General features: G+C 37.7%; 2 protein-coding genes across 2 annotated transcripts in view; one reads left to right on the top strand and one right to left on the bottom strand.

Annotated features, from left to right (window-relative positions):
- Window positions 1-1,216: 1,216 nt before the first annotated feature.
- LOC121944284 (uncharacterized) lies at window positions 1,217-7,593 on the top strand. Its single transcript, XM_042488026.2, has 7 exons — window positions 1,217-1,368; window positions 1,505-1,623; window positions 1,834-1,930; window positions 3,315-3,690; window positions 5,233-5,358; window positions 5,474-5,607; window positions 7,019-7,593. The coding sequence occupies exons 1-7, from the start codon at window positions 1,357-1,359 to the stop codon at window positions 7,232-7,234; spliced, it is 1,080 nt and encodes a 359-aa protein (XP_042343960.2). The 5' UTR covers window positions 1,217-1,356; the 3' UTR covers window positions 7,235-7,593.
- The window catches only part of ace2 (angiotensin converting enzyme 2), a 36,739-nt gene continuing 23,503 nt past the window's right edge, over window positions 7,580-20,815 (bottom strand). The window contains exons 6-18 of the mRNA XM_042489543.2: window positions 20,640-20,745; window positions 19,441-19,538; window positions 19,120-19,289; window positions 17,912-18,138; window positions 17,339-17,483; window positions 17,033-17,131; window positions 14,114-14,236; window positions 13,234-13,412; window positions 10,705-10,763; window positions 10,464-10,561; window positions 10,240-10,356; window positions 8,320-8,514; window positions 7,580-8,237 (exon numbers count right to left, since the gene is read on the bottom strand). Coding sequence (XP_042345477.2) covers window positions 8,132-8,237; window positions 8,320-8,514; window positions 10,240-10,356; window positions 10,464-10,561; window positions 10,705-10,763; window positions 13,234-13,412; window positions 14,114-14,236; window positions 17,033-17,131; window positions 17,339-17,483; window positions 17,912-18,138; window positions 19,120-19,289; window positions 19,441-19,538; window positions 20,640-20,745 — 1,722 coding nt within the window. The 3' untranslated portion in view covers window positions 7,580-8,131. The remainder of the gene's footprint in view (window positions 8,238-8,319; window positions 8,515-10,239; window positions 10,357-10,463; window positions 10,562-10,704; window positions 10,764-13,233; window positions 13,413-14,113; window positions 14,237-17,032; window positions 17,132-17,338; window positions 17,484-17,911; window positions 18,139-19,119; window positions 19,290-19,440; window positions 19,539-20,639; window positions 20,746-20,815) is intronic.

The raw sequence follows: 20,815 nt of genomic DNA, 5'->3' as shown, positions 1-20,815 counted from the left end.
ATTGAAATTTTTTTTTTCAAAGGCCAGCAAGGAAAAGAGTTTGAATAAAAATTAGTAAAAGAAATTGATTTCTGTGTCCATCTTGGGAGACGTAAGATTTGTAATACACCTACATATATCAAGGAAAAGGTATTAAAGGAAAAACAGAGGCCCGTGGATTATTTTCATCATTTAAGTGATCAAACTGGTTTGCAACTTTTCCACTTCGCTATATTTACGTTACCTTACCATCTGAAACCTGTATGGGCATCAGTGAGCAAATTAGTTTGATTTCTTTCCAAAACATGAGGAAAAAAAGCAATTATTAACTTGGCAAGTGATTTCAGCAAACTGGAGGAAATATGAAAATGTGGCAAGAAAGTGACCTGAAAATTTGTTTAAAATTAGTTAGATGGGATATAGAGAGAGACAGAAAATTATGAGGTTTTTTTTTAAACGGAAAATCTCCATAAAATCACTTTATAATGACTAAAATTCTATATTGTTTTTAAAAATTATTTTTTAATCGTTTGGCTTTTTTTTTTTTTTTCAATTTTCAAGTCATTTCGTATGATTAATTTCTTACTCATTTTGAATAATTTTCTGTTAAGTTGCACATTGCCTTCTTTCCACCAATACCAGGCCAAATGCTCAGATTTTAAAGGGTTAATAAAATACCACACTGACATAATGTGAAGCCAAACTGACCATTACAGTTTGTGGTTAACAGTAAATTATCAGTTCTGTTTCTGGTTGAATACTTACCGCACATTGTGAAAAATTTCTGTTGTTTACTATCAACTGCAGAGTTATATATTATCACAGAGGAACTCATATTCTTCCAGTAGTTCCCGTGTCATCGTTTTCATTTCCTCCTCTCGCTCTTCAGCATTTTGTGTCTTTATGTTAATTTTTGACAGTAACTACAGCAGGTGTCAAGTTATTGGTAGGCTATTCATTATAATAAGGGAAATGAACATCCAGTAAAAGCATAAAAGCTGTTTTATATGACATGCTTACTGTTTTATGTAGCACAGTTCAGGATGGCGTATTTGAGAGTAAAATAAGACCTTTGCTGATTGTTCTCGTGTAGAAAAAAACTAGTATCTACATCAACAGTAACTCTCCTCTTTCTCCTCCCAAGTTCTCTTTTCTCACAAAAATCATACACTGTGTCCCATGTTTAATTGAGGATTTACTAATCTTCATTAACTTCCTTTTCTGACATCAGTTCCACATTCATGACCAACTCAGTGGCCTCTCGGTTGCACTTCCCTTTCTGTTCGGGCAAAGCAGAAGCACAAACACACTTTAAAAGAGCGTCGCTGGCACTGGAGTCACTCTTTGACATAATCATCAGTGGAAACTGTCAGCACCATGGACCTAAAGGTGAGTGACACAATCTCTTAACCTTTTATCTTTTTATTGAACACCACTATATACACTGAGATGAAATATTTTTTCATAATATAGTTGTGTAATTATTGACTGGTTTTAAATTTCGTCATTCATTCCTAAACATCAGGATTCTCGGGTTAAGGGAGGAGTGCTGATCAGCCACCAGATCCATGAAGGGAGGCACCAGTATGAAGTGCAAAATGTGCTCAAGTATAATAAAGTGAGCGGAGAAAAGATGTTTGTCAGGTAAGAATCAGACACACTGTTTAACAGACAATTTGTTTTACTAATGTAACAAAAACATTTTTTTCACTGCTTGTATAAAAGGTGTCCATTTTCTCACCAAACTCCATTCATTGTGTCATATTATTTCAAGAATAAACTCAAACATTTGTGGAATGTAACCAAGTACAATCCTTTAAAAAGCTTATGTCTTACTCTGTTTGATTCCCTCAGGAGAGGAGACAAACTGATGCAGGTAAACGGCATGGACCTGCAGAATGTCACACCTGAGGCGTTTGCACGATTTTTGGCTAAAGATAATCCAATGCTGGTGAGTTCACAGGTTGTGGAACACTTAACACCTTAAAGGTAGAGTTTCTTTTTCAGGACGTAATGCTGCACGAGAGTTTCTTCTATTGGGAGAGAAATAAATAAAAACGACTATATATGTATGAACAATATATTTTATGTTGAGTCTTAAATAGTAATTGTGCGTGTTTTGTTTTTAATCTTGTTTTTAAAACTTTGGGCAAACTTTGGTCACTTTGTGACATGACATTAAATGTTGATGTTTAAATTTGACTAAAAATTGGATTGATAACACTGTCTTTATATTAAAGTGATAGTTCGGAGTTGGGCTGTATGAGGTTCTTATCCATAGTTAGCGTACTACATACAGGAGATGTCAGTCAGGACGCCCCCAGTTTGAAGAAGCAGGCAGGAGTACCGACTCGGAGGCTAAGCAGTCAACTTATGTGGAGGGGTCAGCAATGAAAAAAAACAAAAAAAACCCACCTTAAGTGTATGCTATAGAACATTTTCAGCACTTTATCTTGCTGGAAAATAGTGATTTCCTACAAGAGAGCTGATGCTTTTATATTTTTCTCTTCAAAACCAGAGTCCATTGAGAAAAACAGTGATTTAAAATTGCTGAACACAGGAGCTGCTGGTTTACTGCTGCCTCAGTCAGTTAGTTTGTTTGTGCTATTGTGTGACTTCAGTATTTAAGATAGTTAGTTCTGATTCACCCAAAATACCTAAAATTCCAGTTTTTCAACCTGGAGTGTGGTGGCTTTGACGAAAGCAGAGATGGGGAACTAGAGCTGTAAATGGCTTCCCCATAAGAGAAGGGCTTCCTGACAGAAATGTGAAGTGGTGAAAATACTCTCAAAAGAGGGTATACTTGAACTCTTTTTTTTTTGATGGGACTCCTTTTACATGGCTAAACTATTTTTTCGCCCAATCCACAGCCGTGCATAGCTTAGCATCTGTAGATAGATATTTATTTATCCTTTCGGAGATCCATTGTGTGCCGTACAGCAATCGTCAGATAAATAAACAGACAAATATAATAACACCAACACCACAAGACAAAAGCATCCGTGTCGGCACTCTTGCTGCTTCTCCAAACTGGAAGAGTGCCGACTGACATCTATTGTAGGTCGTACACTGAAATAAAGTAGCCCAAACAGCTCCACTTCAGATAATTTGAAAAATCCATATAATTACATTGTATCGCCCAGGAAATAGGTCAACATGAAATTTCACTACATTTCAGTATTAAGTTTGACAGTAGTTGTGTATGTAGGTGTTTTAAGGTGGATTTCTCACACAGTCAATAACATAAACACACACACGTGTAATAAAGAGACAAAGAAGCTCAATGCACCGTCTGACCCCACACCCACTTCTGCCCCCCTTCTTCTGGTCTTCAGACTGTGCACAAGGCCAGCAAGATGAAGCACACCGAGCAGACCTTCCCAGCTGAGGACACTTTGCAGCCCTTCACCAAGGAATCCAAAATACTCAGTTTCAGAATGGAGATGAGGAGGGAGGAGGACCTGCAGGACAATGGAGTCGGGCAGGAGGGAGAAGCAGAGGAGAATGGTATAATGGAGGATGTTTGCCCATCTGAAAACACGGAGAACGGGGAGAGGGGAAATCTGCTCGTCATTTCCATGAAGAAGACCAGCATCTCTGTGGTGAGAGGGAGGGGCTGCGACCCTGGGAGCCCCTGTCAGGGATGTCATGGGACAGGATGTACTTTGAATGACGTTGTGGTGGTGTCCGAATCCAGCGAGGTGGTGCTGGGTGAGTAAGTTTTATCCTCCTATCTTCTCTTGATATTCTAATATATTTATAAAAACAGACATATTAAACTTTTCAGTTACAGAAAGGTCATTTACTTATTTGCATTGTTGTCACTAATGTTTACACAGTCCACCAAACTCTGTCAGGACAGAGACGATCATAAGTCAATATCTGACGTTAAGAAAATATTAGATCACAAGAACCAAAGAAGAAGAAAACTGAGACATAAGAAAAAACAAGGCAGACGAGGTAACAGATATCAAAGATGAGTGATGAAAGAAGTATTCACCCCAAAATCAAAAACACATTATTCCTCTTATGTAGTTCTGTTCATCAATCTGGATTGTTTTGGTGTGAGTTGCCAAGTGTTGGAGATATTTACCGTAGAGATGTCTACCTTCTCTCCAGTGTAATGGACCCTCAGCTTGTTGTGCTTAAAGCGCCCAAAAAAAATTCATTTGAAAAACTCGACAGCAATGTCTCTTTCCTTTCTCGTGACCTGGTTACTCCCCCAATCTTGTGAGTAGTTTCATGTGGGAACTATTTTCTTTTTACAAAACTACGCCCACCAACCCAATTACAGCACATAAGGAAGTGTGCATCTACTGCTAGCTCACCTTGCACTGCGGAGAAAACCACCTTTATACTGTAGCTTGGCCGAGGAGGACGACATTAAGATTTACATATCCCACTGTCACGAGCCTCTCATCCATGAGTGGATACATTACTATAGATTATTTCAAGTAACCTGGTCATGATTTCTGAAGAGAGACATTGGTGTTGAATTCTTCAAATGTATTTATTTTTTTGTATTTTGAGCACCACAAGCCAAGTGATATCTAGTACCATTATATTGGAGAGAGGGCAGACATCTCAATGGCCGGGAACTCCAACACTCTGCAACTCACACTAAAACAATTTGGACTGAGCAAGAGCGCAACAGGTGAGAGGAAAAATGACTGTTTTTGATTTTGGGATGAACTGTCCTTTTGAGTAATAAGAGTGTATACATTTTTCACCACTGGTCTTCGATAACTTTTACCTTGCCTGCGTCGTTTGCTAATGTGATTCCGTTTTCTTCTTCCTAAGTTCTTATCTTTTAATATTAAATGTCAGATTTTAAATAACGATGGTCTCTGTCTGGGTAGAGTTTTAGCGGACTGTGAAAAACACCAGGGTACTTTTGAATTGTGGGTCATCTGTCCCTTTAAGTAAAAGTGGAATCAAGTAAATGTATTTAGGTACCCTCTTTTTTATTTCGTGAACAGTTGACCTTTTTGCAATACATGTCTTAAACAGGTCAAGAAAACAGCCAGAAGTCCTGAAATCCTTTATGTTTTTAAATCTGATCAGAGCTCAGCGTTATAGATCACTAATATGCACTACAACTTACTTCTATTGGTTAGAGCTATTTACATACAGATAAAATATAAATGAGGGATTTATCACCCTTGTCCTAGTTTTTATTTTATTTTTGCAAAGGGGGAGTGTGGTTTCAAATCCGCATGTCCATTGTTTGACTGTTTACTGTGTCGCTTTCAGTTCCAAGAGGAGGAGACAGTTTCAGACAGCTGAAGTCGTTTCATACTCCAGTTGAACATGTCGTCTCTCACCGTTACCTCAGAGGTCTCTGTTCGCAGAGCAACCTCTTTGCTTCAGAAAACCCAGGTTTGTTATCCAGACCAGCAACCTGCTAATCACCGCAATAATTTGCAGAAATAGTAGATGAGTTTTTAATTTCACTTTTCAAATATGAAATTCCTTTGGTTTGGTTTGTGTTCAGAGGAGATCACCATCTACTACTACAAGTCAACTGGAACCTCTTTCAGAGGAATGCCAGTGGTCCTGAACTTCAGCAGGTCCAACTGCTTCCTCAGGTGCTGCAAAGAAGGCGAAAGGGTGTTTCTACGTGTGGAGGTAATAACTGTCACTGAGTGAGTGAGTTCATGAACACAGAGTTAGATTTAAGGTGCATTGACCTGAATTTTTGCTTAAGCGTGACACTTTTGGCTTTTTTGACACGTGAACTATTTTATGGTCCCCCGGAGGATGAATCCTACTGACTTTGTTGAAAGACAGCAGCAGAGGAAAAAAAGAGGGAAGTTGTTGCTGTCAGATGAGAGTTTCATTCACTGGAAGGCAACAAACTGGAAATAGATTATTTTCCCCTTCTGTATGCATTTTTGCAAGGTCACAAAATGTCTGAAAAACAGCCCTCATCCCATCTAATGTTCTGCACTTTTTGACTTTCATACACCAGTGTATCTCTATCAAGGCAGTCCATTTGTTCTCACAAATTAGGATCTCAAAATCCAAAGTTTATGATTGGAAATGACCTGAGACTACTTATTGTCGCTTATATAAATAGATGCTGAGAGCCCCCGGGGTCTTAAAACCCGGATATTAATTAGCGTTTTAGCACTTCTGGTTCTCTCGTCTTAAAGTCAGTAAGTTTTTTTCAATGAGTTTTTGGTTAGAGGCCTGAAATAAGGTCTGTGGTAAACACAAGCTGAAGAGATTTTCAAGTTTTGTTTTACAAGATAACATCAGTAAATACACCACCAGTGAACTCTGATGCTTTTATGTGTCCTTTAAAAAAAGGTGATTTCTAACAAGTGGCTAAATGAGTATACAGAACATCATCATGCCACACTGCGCCGAACATGGCTTCACAGCCTCGCTGTGGTGGCAACAATGAAATCTTGGTGCAGCACATTTATAGTCTTACAGAAGCTTTTTAAACCTCTTGATTGGCATTTAGGCTTTGAAAATCATAAGTGGTGTTTGTCTTTGAAGAGTATCTTGCTGAAAAGAAAGACAAAAAAGTTTGTGTGCCACAGATCTTATTTTTTGCAATAACCCAAAATCAAATGGAATAATCCCATGGGCTTTTGTTGATGGAACCAGGGTGACACTGACTTTTGCATTTGCCTACAGAAAATTGTCATCAGGCATTAGTTTTGCAGGCAGTTGGTCATAAACCAAGGTAGCTACCAGACAAATGAAAATTTTTGACCTGATGATAGAGAAAAGTCAGGTAATCAAAAAAGTCAGTAGGACACATGATCTGGAAACCATTTCTGTCTGTACAAATTTCATGCGACACTACCAAATGAGTTGTGCACCACTAAATGACCGATGTCCATCCTCACCACCGTTAAAGGACAGTAATCGTGAAGTGCTGCTTAATGGATGCATGTTTCAGAAAATACAGATTAACAAGTTGATGATTATGATTGTGACACTTGCAAGCGATGTAATCGTCTCACTGCTGAGCTGTTGAACCACCTGTGCTCTCACTGATGGATGTCCACGTTTGTTGTTGTAGACATGTGAGAAGCAGCGGCTGAAGAAGATCTCCAAGAGCGACGAGAGCACCCTCTCCTTTGTCTTTTTCATGAAGGGGTCGCAGCAGCAGCAGAAGTTTGAGTCAGCGCTGCACGGTGGCTGGTTTATCCAAATAGACAACGCCCATTCAGTGAAAATGGCGGGCCTGGAGGGAGGGGCGGGAGATGAAGCGTTCCTCTTTATCATTCAGACGTAAGAGAGTCACTTTCTTCAGACATGTCCTTAGTTCTCAGTCAAGTTCACCATTTAAAATTCACGAGTGGATTTTATTTGTGACTTGATATTAAACAAAAGAAAAACACAAGAGGAGCTCATTTGTTTTGTTGCCACCTGAAACCCAACTAAGTTAATTCTGCTATTGCAGAAGTGCGTAGATATGTATCATACAGCCAGATAATTAAGAGAATGTTTTGTAATCAGTTTTGTCGTTTCAAGTGACCTTTTAAGCTTATTGCTTTTTTTTAAATTTCTTTTTACAGCTATTGATATTTTGTGTCATAGGGATGTGACTTTCAATTAAAAAATACATTCAAAATAAAGGTGGCGTGACAGTTATTTTATTTAATGAACAATTATTTCAAATTTAAACAGGTTCAATAAAAATAGAATATTGTTTACAATAAACAATTACATTTTCATAAAATATTTAACTGTCTGAGGACAGTGAACAAAATAGACATTGTCAACAAATCTGTACAAAGAAATTCCATTAAAATTAACAGTTATAATTGTATTTAAATATACTTTTAAATGTACTTTTTTTTGTAACTGTCGAACTTGAAATATAACTGATTTACTTAAAGGACTAGTTTTTGAAGATTATATTTTAATCAGTCATTTGCAGTTGATATAATGTACATTTATATTTGACCAAAGACATTAGTTAGTGTAATTTCAAGTAAATGTTCATCATACTTTTAAAAAAGTATACTCAAAATAGCAGTAAAGGGTCTACAATTAAGTGCAATTAAGTATACTTATTTTACAAAGGTGCTCACTTTAAAATAACTTGACAAACTTAAACTTCAACATCTATACACATTTTGCAGTTATTTCATGTTATATAATAGCTTCCCTCTGTTCTTTGGTGGACTCAGAAACCAGTTTGTTCATCTTCGCTCTCGTCAAAGGCTTTGTTAATTTGTCCCTCAATTGTTGTGTCGTACGGATTCTCCACAGCTTCGGTCTTTGTTGATTTCCTACAGGACACACAGCAGTGTCACAGTTATAGAATTATAATTGGTTTAACAGATAGAAATTCTCAAGAACAAAATAACTCACTTTTTGCGATCTCTGATACCAGAGATGATGAGATAGACGCCCGCTAGCACCACGATTCCCATGACCGCCCCAAACACCACTAGCCACACCTCCACTGGCTGCTCCACGGGAGGGGCCAGTGTTGCTAGGATACCCTCAAACTCCAGCGTCTTGTCATCCAATTTGAAGGCATCATTGATTCGGCCTCGACATAACCTGCGATCAGTATTGAAATGGGTTAATAATTGTTCACAACTATTATCTGTCTTTCGGGAAACGTCACACATAGATTATTATATCAGTTAAAGCAGGAAGCAGTTCAACTGGAATCCTTGTGTTAGAAAAGCTAAAGTCATGGTAACAGCTCTATTAGTCTCTAAACAAAATCAATAAAAATCACACTGAGGACATAGATATTTCCACCAAATATAGCTGTCTTGGTGGCTCAAGATTTATTGTCTGGAATCATAATGCTCCATTCATCCCGTCAACACATTCTCACTCCACCTAGTCAAATACAGGTGCTTGATCAGTAGCCCCACACATCAAACTATGACACTTTTGGTACCCTCCAGCATCACTTTTAAAAGCTCAGGAATAGCATGTCAATGTATGTTTGTCACAGGGATTGTGTCTTTTCAAAATAAACTACAGTTTTCACATGAAATGTGAAGTTACCGCTTGTAAAATGTATACAGATTCTTTTCAAAACAAATTGAGAACATGGGTTAAAAAAATGTCAGAAGTATGTGGTTAGGTTAAGAAAAAACATCAGGGTTTGGCTGAAAATTAGTATGTTTGTTATTAATATAATGTAATGTTACCTGACATATATCACAGGCACGGTATGCTACATACACTAGCATACTAAGTTGTTTTTAAAATAACTCTGTTGACTTTTGGTTTCACATGGGACACAAACAGTGGTCTTCCAGGTGAAAGTCCATAATTTGTCCTATCCACCTATTCTCCTCTGTTGCCTGCCCGATATGGATTTTCTCGCTCTTCATATTATGGTAGTTGCTCAGAGCGACAAAAAATTCAACCGCCTAGTGCAGCTCATACCAGTCGCAATGCTGAGCCTTCAAGTCAGCCAATCTAGCCGACACCAGAATTTAATGTGACATCAGAGATGTTGTATTCTTGCAACAGACGGATTTTAACTTTTAGTTGGAATGAAAATTTGGTCTAATGGTGTCGAAAAAGGTTAGTTTACAATGTGTGGATGTTAATAAACTTGTGTGGCATAAGTGTATGCTGTTTTTGACAGCCTTGCACCTATGTGATGTGCGTATAACTATCCTCTTTCATTACATTATAACATGTAGCAGATGTTGGGTTTCGATCTCCATACTTTACAGCTAAATATTATTTTGTGTTAAGATGATGTTGGCATTAGATGTTGGATTTTGGTTACTTGTTAAACTTAAAACCAACAAAATATCAACGTCATCTGTCAGTATTCTACGTCATATTAACATTGGCATTAGATGTCGTCCTAACCTTGAATTTGCGTCACCCAACATTACAACTTAAATTCAAGCAAATATCTACGTGTCATGACTGGGTTTATCCAGTAAATGTTGACATATTTTACTTGGTAAGTGAAAACTTTGACTTGAAGGTTGCACTGGACCAAAGTCAAAGGATCGCCTTTCACTGTGATTCATCCCCTGGGTATGATGAATTTTTGAACTAAATTTTGTGGCAATCCATCTAATAATTGTTGAAATATTTTAGTCTGGACAAAATCACACTAACCCCGGAAACCCAGAACAAACGTGACTAGAACTCAAAAAACAGAATATAATTACTTTGACAATTACAGCTGCTCCGTCTGTAACACATTTGGGCTAACACAAAATAAGTATACTGCACTGTTTACAACTTTCTGCGTATAATCAAAATACACGTTTGGGTTAAATGTAGGTGGTGGCTCACCGTATGGCAGCCTCCACGTCATCCTTTGGGATATATACAGAGGGAGTCGTTGGGTTGGTGACCACAATGTAGAAGGAGATCCTGGGAGTCTCTTTATAGGTGAGGACATTCTCTGCTCTGCAGGTACAAAGCAAGAAAAGCTCTTAAACAAAGGTGGTAACAGAAAATAATTAGAGGAAATCAAAGCATTACATATCTTCATATGGTCTTAGGATGATACTGACGTGAAGGAGAGGGTCTCGTTCTTTTGGCGGTAGTACTGCCTCAAAGCGTACGCGATGTTGGCCTTGAACAAGTACAGCTCGTTGGTGTTCCAGGAATACTGAAATACATGTTAGTGAGTTAATATTTGCCAAGATATCAAACAGACTGAAGTTCATTTCAGAGTTGCAAAATTAACTTCACGTGGTCAGATACTGTAACCCTCATATAGTAATTACACTTCTGATAATGATTAATACTCACAGCATCATCGCCCATGGCCGCCTTCAAACTTAGTCTCACTTTAATGGCATACACTGAATCTGTAAAATGTAAATCATAAATTCAGTTTGATAGATCTAATTTTTCTGTTTAACACATTTCTTGCTTCTTCTTCTTCACATTTCATTCAACTTCTTCCAACCATATAGCACATAAGCAGTTTGGCTTAACATAACCCATGCATTTGTAGTTGTTGTTGTTGTTGTTTTTTGTTTTTTTTATCACCTATTGTCTGTCAATAAGTTGATTTTGTTGCAGTGGCAGAATATAGTTAAAACTGACATTACTTTTGAATGCATGAGTCAATAGTAGCCAATTTGAGGGTAACCTGTACACATAGGATCAGCAATCAGGTATACAAATTTGGTGAAATAAAGGGCGCTATAGTGAAACAATAAATAGAAATTCTTTAAATTCTTTGCTCAGGGGTCATTGAATCAGGGGTGATTCACAGGTACGTACATGAGTAAAAGTAGTTAACTTTGCATGTTCCTTTTAAAACTGCACTTCTGCTCTTTATTTAAGTATATTTTTGAACTAGTGGTCTACTTTTTACTTTGCCTTCGTGAATCTAATCTCATACTCTACATAAAAATGAGAGCGCTGTTGTTGAAAGAAACAGAGCATTCCATTTCTACATGAGTTAATGAGCTGTTAAGTGAAGTAGTACTATATTCAGTGCTATACCGTGGTACTATATACAGTGCTCTGTATTTAATAACGGTCAAGTCTGCGCAAGAGTGGGCTCATTGCATTAACAGTTGTCGTAACAAAATTTGTACTGCAAAAATAAACATCTTTCCACAATTAACACTTTGTGCCAACGTAACGTTACTGTCTGACCAAACTGTTATCGCTAGCTAGCCTACAGTAACCTGCAGACCTACAAGGGTTGACAAAAAAATCTGATTTTCACTACACGATTATTGTGGTCAGAAGAATTCACAATAACAATATTATCACAACATCTACAGAAATTTTGAAAAAATGCCCACACTTGCAAGCTAACTTATTTTCGGTCACACTAAAATACTATTTAGGCGACCTCGAGTTCACCTGGTACAGTGTGCGCCCCATGTAAGCTTAGTCCTTGGCATTGGCCCCGGTTCAGTTCTAACCCGGTGCCCTTTGCTACGCACCATCCCCTGATTTTCTCCCTCCTTTTTTGTTACTCTTTAACTCCACTAGAATAAAGGCAAAACAGCCCTAAAAACAATCTTTAAAATAGGAATAAAATGTCTTGCTGTCGCCTGTCATCATCTCCTCCAAAATAATTTTGCCCGGAGGTAGTAGCCACATGCTGTGGTAGCAGCTAGTCCAGTCCAGTTGTGGAACTGTTTGTGTTTGTTGAGGGAAATAAATTATTAAATAAACAAACAACTTGCCTTACTTGTCGCTTACTGTTAACTTATAAATGCTGGCTGTAGAACTTTTATATTAAAGAATTATAAAACTTGAGGTCTCACTCACTCAAATGTGATATTGCTTAATTGTTGGTGCACACCCTAAAAATATTTAAATGATAAGAAACTTGTACTTTAAGTAATTTATTAAACAGGCCCCCTTTCTTTCTTTTTTTTTTTTTTTAGTTGAACAGGATCTCAAATTGTATTTTTCACTTTTATTGAGTTGTTTTTTATGGGATTAAGTGTACTTTTACTTTGTTATAGTTTTTCAGTAAACTATCCACCACTGTATACAATCAAACTATACAAACATGCTGCTCTGGACATGTGCTTTACACAGTCTTCCCAAGCACTTTCTGTTTTACCTTATCAGACATGAAAGTACAGAATAAAAATCCAAACAAGATACAATCACATGTATTTTGTTCAGGAAATGTGCATTCTAGTAAATTTCTGTGGTGTGGTCATGCAAATAATTGTCATGAAAGCAGCAGTGACTTAAGTCTGGACTTTTTCTACTTCCTTAAAAATGTCCTCAGGGATTTTTTTGTACTTCAGTGCCCTTTTTGTGAAGTGGCACAGCAAAGGTTTCACCAGAAGTAACATCAAGGGTGTTTTTTAGTAACAGTTATTACGTAATGGCATGAGAGTTTGCTCAAACAGTATATTTGCCTCCAGTGCAGCTTTTCATATCTATCAAAAAGTGTTAAATTAACTGTGTTCAGAGTGGAGTTAACGTCATATAAACATGATATTTCAGTTTGAATACACTCAGTCCAGATTAGTTTACTGCGTAAGAAACAAAGCAGGACAGAACGGAGGCCCAAGGGAATAGTTTGACATTTTGGCAAATACTCTTCTTTGTTTTTTTTCCCATAAAGAGGTGGAGACTTAAAAATTGCAAAGTCGTAGTGCCAATTAAAAGCACCATAAATGAATGAGGGGAATTGGAGCTACTAATGAAATGCAGTTTACCAGCTGCTGACACAAGTACGTTTACCATAAATTTCAACAGGAAAACAATTAAGCAAATTTCCCAAAATGTCAAACTACTACTTTGAGAAAATGAATTGTTTTTTTAATGGTATTGATCTTGTCTACTTACATGGATCTATTTCTGTCTTCCAGCCTATCTTCCTGTTGTGTTTGTGGTTCTCCACCTTCAGCCAATCATGAAGTTTTTGGAAATAATCCAACAGCGGGCCAGCATCCATCCTAACGTCCCCAGATATGGTATGTAAAGCGCGGGTCCAGGATTGCGACCTCCCTAGCTCCAACATATTCCTAACAGAAAACACTGATGATGAGAAATTTCTTCTCTATTATACATGTGGACCAAATACAAGGACTTTCAAGCACTTTTCAAACAATAATTCTTCTTTTAAAGCATGAAATTCTTTTCTCCACAACTACGTGTTGCAAAAAAAATGTGGGAATTCATAAACGGAGAAAACATGCTACCTGGGCCTCAGATCTTTTATTATTGGTATTATTGGTTAATTGTTGCTTATTTACTGCCAAATTACAGCAACTCTTGCTAACGGCTAGCATCACTCTGGTTTGAGTGTTTTGCAGGCTAGCGAAACATGCTGGTTCCATCTACTTTCTGGTGCTTACCAACCAATTGGTACTAACATGATATTATAAAATCATTGCAACTATGGCTGTTGTAGTTTAAAACAATTATCTAATAATCCCTTCATAAACAATTTATCATTCTCTTCTACTCTTAAATACCTTTTCAAGGACTAAGTTAAAAAATGTCTGATTTTCAAGGTATCAAGGTAAGGTATCAAGACTTAGACTTCTGAGTGTCAAATTAAGGTACTTCAAGAACATCAAGCACCTTGTACAAAGCATGAAAATGTATCACAGGAAAATGAGACTTTATCTTCCTTTTCAAATGGTTAGTTTGACAGTCCAAAATATATTGGTTTTTCACAGAGTTGTGATGGCCTAAAAAAAGGAACAGAAGTCATTCGTACCTCAGTTTGGTTCCTGCTGCTGTAGATCCAGTGATGTCACATGTAGATAAGGGACCTGTATGACCAGCTGCATCGCAGAGCGCCTTTTGGAACTGAAACTGGTAGATGGTCCTTGTGAAGTACCTACACACACACACACACACACACACACACACACACACACACAGAAAACAATATCTATTTAATAGTCCATTTTTACCTTTTTTGACCTTGTGCACTATAAAGATTGCATTTCAATTTCGTTGTACTTGTGCAATGACAACAAAGACATATTCTGTATTCTAATCTATACACATACACTCCAACTTGAACAAAAGGGGACTGTCAGGCTTCAATAATCCAATCCAAGTGTGGACTTCTATTTGTGTTCATTTTGAAAATACTAAAATTTAGTTTTGAGGTATTCTTTCACAATATTACTGCAAATGTGATTTTTATAGGTTTTTAAACAAATTGCCAAGAGGGGACTTGCAGCCTTGAGCGATGTCTGTCTATTAAAGATGGGCCGTCGATATATTGCTATTATCTGTTTGTCCCTGTTCTCTCATCTATTGAGTGTTTCCTTTCCTCAGAAACTTCATTTGCATCTTTAAAAATAGATAGGTAAACTTTAATGATATCAATACATCAAGATTTTTGTGATAAAAATATTACAGAAATAATACTTGCCAAAGCAAAGTGTACATTTTTAAGAGGTATCCTCCTTCATCCTGTGGATTAAGTTTTATTTAGGGCCCAAGCACTGACTGCAGGTCGGTCAGCAAAGGCCCTCTTGAATCATTCCAAGAGAGTCCTCAGAGAAAATACATCCAGTTACATATGAAAAGTAAAGCTGCAAGCAGCAATGAAAGGGCCCTAGCATCCCCACGTATGTCAGGGGTACTGGTGAACTCCAGCTGAAGTGGCCATTCATTGCTGTGAAAGTTGGATAATGAATGCAGAGAGTTTGGACCCAGGAGTTAAATATTTTACATGATGTAGTACTTCCCTTGCCACTAGATGGCACTGGAGTTTGAACTTTATTCAGGGCAGGTAAGTTTACAGGCCGCTTCCCATAGAAGAGTCTGAAGTGCAACTTAAAACATAGTTGAAAGTTTTATGTCAATTGGTAAGAGGGCTTGCCTGCAGACTATGACATCATTAGCTTGAATCTCACCCAGGACAGGTGAATTTTACAAAACTTGCAAATGAGAGTTTTGAAATAGAACGTCGAAAGCAGTTTGGCTTAGGGGGTTTGATGGCTGATTTGTGCCTTTTTCAGGACAGCTGATTTTTAATGATTGTTGTCAACATTTGAAAGGTAAAGGGAATGTCCAAAATGGTATAAATAACTTAAGTGTGGCCCAGGGAAAAAGAAGGCTGGTTGGACTCTCCTTGGTTGGCAGTTTGAGCCACTGCCGATACTGAATTTTCAGGTAACAGAAAATTCGGTATCAGCAGTGATGTCTGTCAATTTTAGGCGGATTTCACTGGCAAAAGGCAACTTTGAAAATAAAAGAAGGTCCAGGAGGATTAGCTCTAAGAGTTAAGGTGCTTGTTTTATGACCAGAAGGTCATGAGATCAAATCTTATTGGGAACAGAAAATTCAGTTTCTACATTGTGTCCAAGATTAGACTGATAAATAAGTTAGGCATGTATTTTCTGTTTCCTGACCCAATGACCCTTATATTAGAAGAGCAGACAGATACTTGGCAGAAATAATTTAGTAAACAACGTCCGATCAGAATACCTCAATAGAAAAATATCAGACCTCTCTACTGATATTGATTTATCTGTTCCAAGGAAATATCAGCTGATTCATTGGATTGATCCAAAATATAAGTTGTGCATTTTGACTGAGGTCTCTGCTAATACTGAATTATTCCTGCCAAGAACTCAGATAGTTGTGGGTCAGGAGTGGCTCTGAGGATTAAAGCGCTTGCTTTGTAAGTTGGAGGACGTGAGATCGATTCTTATTCAGCACAGGTGTGTTTTGAATGCTGTTGTCCTCAATAGAGTGCCAAAGGAAACTTTGAAAACAGCTGAAGTGCCAGGAGGATTAGCTCTGAGAGTTGAGGCATTAGCTTCATGACCAGAAGGTTGTGAGATCAAATCTTACTGGGAACAGAAATTCTGGTTTCTGCAGTGTGTTGAATTATCGACTGATAAGTGGGTCATACCGAGATGAACTTCTTAGCAGGGAAAATTCACTAAATAAAATCAGTGAAAAATAATCCTAAAATATGTATAACTTTGTCATTAAGACGGCACATACACTTCAACTGATTTATCGGCTGAAACAATATATCATTCAGCTATATATTATATATCCTTTTGGCAGATAAATCAGGTGAAGTGTTAAGAAATTAAAAAATGCCATGTTTCTACAGTAGCCCAGAAACCAAACACTGGCTCTGGATAGATTTGCGTTTTTGCACTGACCACCACAGTTTGCAACCCCTCTGTGATGAGCAGCACTGGAAAAACACAGATTTGTTAAGTTTTTCTCACATGAATCTGCTTGTGTTTTTACCAAGTTAAATAAGCGGGACCTCCTAAACAATGAACACTGAAAAAAATTCTAACCTGTAAAAGCTTTAGCTGGTTGCAATTTGCAATCCTCACCAGTGGATGCCACTAAATTCCCTGCAAATGTAACACACTTTTCCTTCTCTTAAATGTTTAGAGATGTGTGCAACCAAAAAATTATGTCTCTCCTTCCTTGGACCAAGGTGAAACCTTCCACCAAATTTCACTAAAATATATAGTCAAATAAGTTTTGAATAACTGTCCTGACAACCACAATGCAGAACTAGGAAAAAAACATGCATTAAACCTTTGGGCAAAGCTTTTTTTTTTTTTTTTTTTTTTAGAAAACCCAGGTGTTGTGCTGACACTATGCTTCTGTTTCCTGTGAGGCTTTACAGGAGGTGTGGTACCTGATGAAAGAATAATCTCCAGATACATGGAACAGAGCAGGCGGGTCACAGTAGGTCTCGTCTCTCGGCACTGGCTCCACCACCCCCACCAGCTCCCTCCTGTTGTGACAACAGAGTCAGCACTGATGCCGTAAGAAAAGACCTGCAGCGAAGCAGCCGCCGTGGTCACATAACAAGAAAAGCAACAATACTTGCCTGCAGTATCTCCACTTTTGATGTCATGAACATATTTGATTACACTGATATCAGACATCAGCAGGTCTTTTTACAATTTGAATTTCATGCTTTATGTTTGTCTCTGCTTACTTCATCTCCCACCAGCTCTTCATCCATTCATCCTTGGTGATGTTTCCTGCAAACACCTGCCATCTCCACTCCTCCAGCATGTAGGTGAATGGCAGTGTCGCCACGATGGTGAGCGCCTGTTTCAGCAGGAAGTTGATCTCCGTTTCTGTGAATCAAAAAACAAAACATTTCATGATTTTAACGCTGAAGAGAGTCAGGGGGCTGTTTGTGGCCTAAGAAAAGTATTAGAAGTTAAGCTCTGAACTCTGTATAGAAAGGACACTGAAACATAGTTTTAACAGTGGAATATTATTCTTTTTGGGACCTTTTGGTAAGTTTGTTGCAAGCTAAGCTATCTATTACATCTATATCTTGACCAAAACCTTACATCTGCAAGACGTCATAATGTTAACATCAACATGAAATAACTTTGTTAGACATTTAAAATTTCATTCAATGTCTGGTTTTCTACTCATAAGTTTAAATACAAGTGTGATACAAGAGATGCATGTATGTGGCAAAATGTTGATCTATGACAGGCTTAATGCTTTGAATCAATATTGCTTTGGTTTGATAACTGTTGGTGTTATCTACCTTTATCATAGACGAAGTTGGGGGCCAGCAGGTTCAGGCTCTGCAGGTGTTTGGGCGTTGCAGCAGAGAGTGACATGATTTCTCCAACGGCCTCGTGGAAACCCTCGTTGGCGCCATCCCTCAGGAGGTAGGACAAGTTACGGTAAGCCATCTGGTACTGGTTGTGACCCATCTCATGGTGCACCGTCAGGAAGTTGTCCATGTCAACCTTGGTGCACATTTTGATCCTGATGACATTGCAGGAGAAGTGTTAGTGTCAGCAGTTATACTGTGTGAATCAGACACCATATCAGATATATTGTATCTATACAACCGCCTGCGCAATAACATGTTTGCGGAGAGTCAGATAGTACAAACACTGAAGTCGTTTAATAGTTTTTATTGGGTAATTTAAGCCCAAATTGATGATCGAGGAGCCATAAAACTTGACTTTTAAAAGAGTATGGTATCGCCTTGCTCTTTTGCAGTAATTACTCAAATCTCCAAAAAGGTCAGTGCTGCGGCAACAATACAAATTAATATTTGACAACATGAAGTTATCTTTATCAGCAGGAAAGAATGACTCAGACATTAATAAGCATCGTTGTTCCAGCAAGTTCACATTTATGGCTCTTGTGGACAGATTTACAGTTAGATTAGTCTTCTCAACTGCACAAACAAATCATTTCAAAAAAGCAGTTTGTGTGTAAGTCAGCAGTCCCTAATGTTAGTAACACATATTTTTTTTATTTTTTTTTGTTTAATCACAGTTTCCTCATTGAGCTAACTGTCCTACAACCCTGTGCTCTCTGGTGACATGATTATAGCTGTGATCACCAAGTATACCAACTGTTAAAAGTTTGATGAACCCAAAGGACAGGTGTTCTTTTTATGAAAAAAGACAAAATACTACTATATCTTACAACACATGGTACTTTTAATTATGCATCATTTGTATTTTGAGGTGATAATAGAATAAAATTCAAAATTAAGGAAGGTTGAATGTCTAAAATCTGGCTCGGGGACAAAGAAACTGTAGCTAAAACCCACAAAAAAGGCCACCTTTTATATAATAGAAAAATGACTGATCTATCTTATCTTGATCTATCTTCTTATTTTTGAAGTTTTTTTTGGAGAAAAATTGTTTTCATCTTGGAGTTTTTAGAGAGTTGGATAAGATTTAGCTCTTTTCCCTGATACTTGTTTCATTTTGTGTGGATTTACTGTACCTGAAGTCCTCTCTGTTTCCCATGTCCCAGGCTGTGGGGTGACAGACCACCTTGCGATCATCAGGCTTCACTAACATGGATTTAGTCCAGAAGTTTGGGAACATCTCGTACAGGCCGACAGACATGAAGAACTTCTCTGCCTCTATGAAAAGCCGCGTCTCATTCCAGCCCTGAAATACAGGTTGACATTTTTGATGGACAGTTTAAGTTCCAAGTAAGGATTTTAATGCCTTCTTTTCTTCTTTATCACTGCATGCGCTGTTATGTATATACTTATACATGTGCATTGTATATAACAGCATCAATTTATTTGTACTGCACCTGGTCCACCATGGCTTTGCTGACATCAATATCAGGTTTTTGGGGGTAGGGGATTGACAGCGGGTACAGGTTGGTCCAGAATCTTCCCCACATGTCACCTGAACAATCAGCACAAAAGGGGATTATTTGTCACCAAGTGCTTCAAGTAGACACTAAGATGTTCTTCTGGATGGAGGCTGCACCAATTAATTTCAGCTTTATACAGTGTAATACATCTGTTGCATGTTTTTTGGCAGATAGTTTTGCACCCAGATGTCTGTCGCCAACAATGCTTTTTACACCCGGGTGTATATTCTTGGGTGATCTAGTGAAGTTGAAATACGATGTTGGCACAAATAGGAATTTTTCAACTGTTCTGCTGAAGTTGATGTACACATTGTGCATTCAGCAGCTTCATACATCCTAGAAACTGAAAATAAGTCAACTAAGTCTAAAGATCATCAGCCAACATTTACTCATGGGATTCAAACTGAACTCCAGGCACTGTGCCGCTCTTTATACTACGCCACCTTAATGTCTAGTTAAATATTTGTATGCTTTCTCTCGTACAATTACCACTTTAAACTCAAAGAAGATCCAACATTGGTTAGCACTAGTTCTGGACTGGGACTTAAATCTTACATAAATATTCAAATCTTGCTGCTCTGAAGCTGTATTCTTTATATTGATACATTTCATGTCCTGAAAGATCATTTATAATAGGGTTGCAACAGTATGGGATTTTCCAGGTACAATAATCATCTCAAAAAATATCACAGTATCACAGTATTACACGATTATTATTTACAGTTACAATGACCCTAAATGTATGAAAACAGACAGAATTTTTTTTTGTTGAACAAATGCTTAATACTTTATTTGAAACTTAAAACTGCTTTAATGGAGGTATGTGTAAACATTTTCCCTTTTGAAAATAAATAAAAAAGGGTGAGATTATGCGTTCAGTTGCTCTTTTTTTTCCTCAGTACGGTAGACAATGAAATGTATGATAACCATCAATTTTCATACCATGGTATACCTTCAATCTGGTATACTGCTGCAATCCTATTTTGTAATTTAATTCATAACATATTCTGATAATGCACATTTGCTGTTACATGTTGGACTTTGCAATTTGCTCTGCTTCTGCATAACATGCTCTTTTAATGCAATTTGCCAACTTTATGCTGTCTGTTTTTTGTGAGTCGAGACACACATACCCAACAGGTGGGCTGGCAAAGGTCCTTGTGAATCGATGTGTCCCGTGTACACATCCATAAGCTTGGCTCTCACATAGGCATGCAGGTCCTTGTATAAGGGCAGAATCTGTAGAAAAGAAATATATTCTTGTTCATTACTCACAAACTGCAGGTTCTTTCTTTTGTTAAGGTGGATG

Source organism: Plectropomus leopardus, chromosome 1, assembly GCF_026936395.1.
Source record: "Plectropomus leopardus strain MGB_pleo_1.0 chromosome 1, ASM2693639v1, whole genome shotgun sequence".
NCBI lineage: Eukaryota > Metazoa > Chordata > Actinopteri > Perciformes > Serranidae > Plectropomus > Plectropomus leopardus.
Note: the sequence above shows the minus strand (reverse complement) of the source record. Positions and strands in the feature narration are given on the sequence as shown.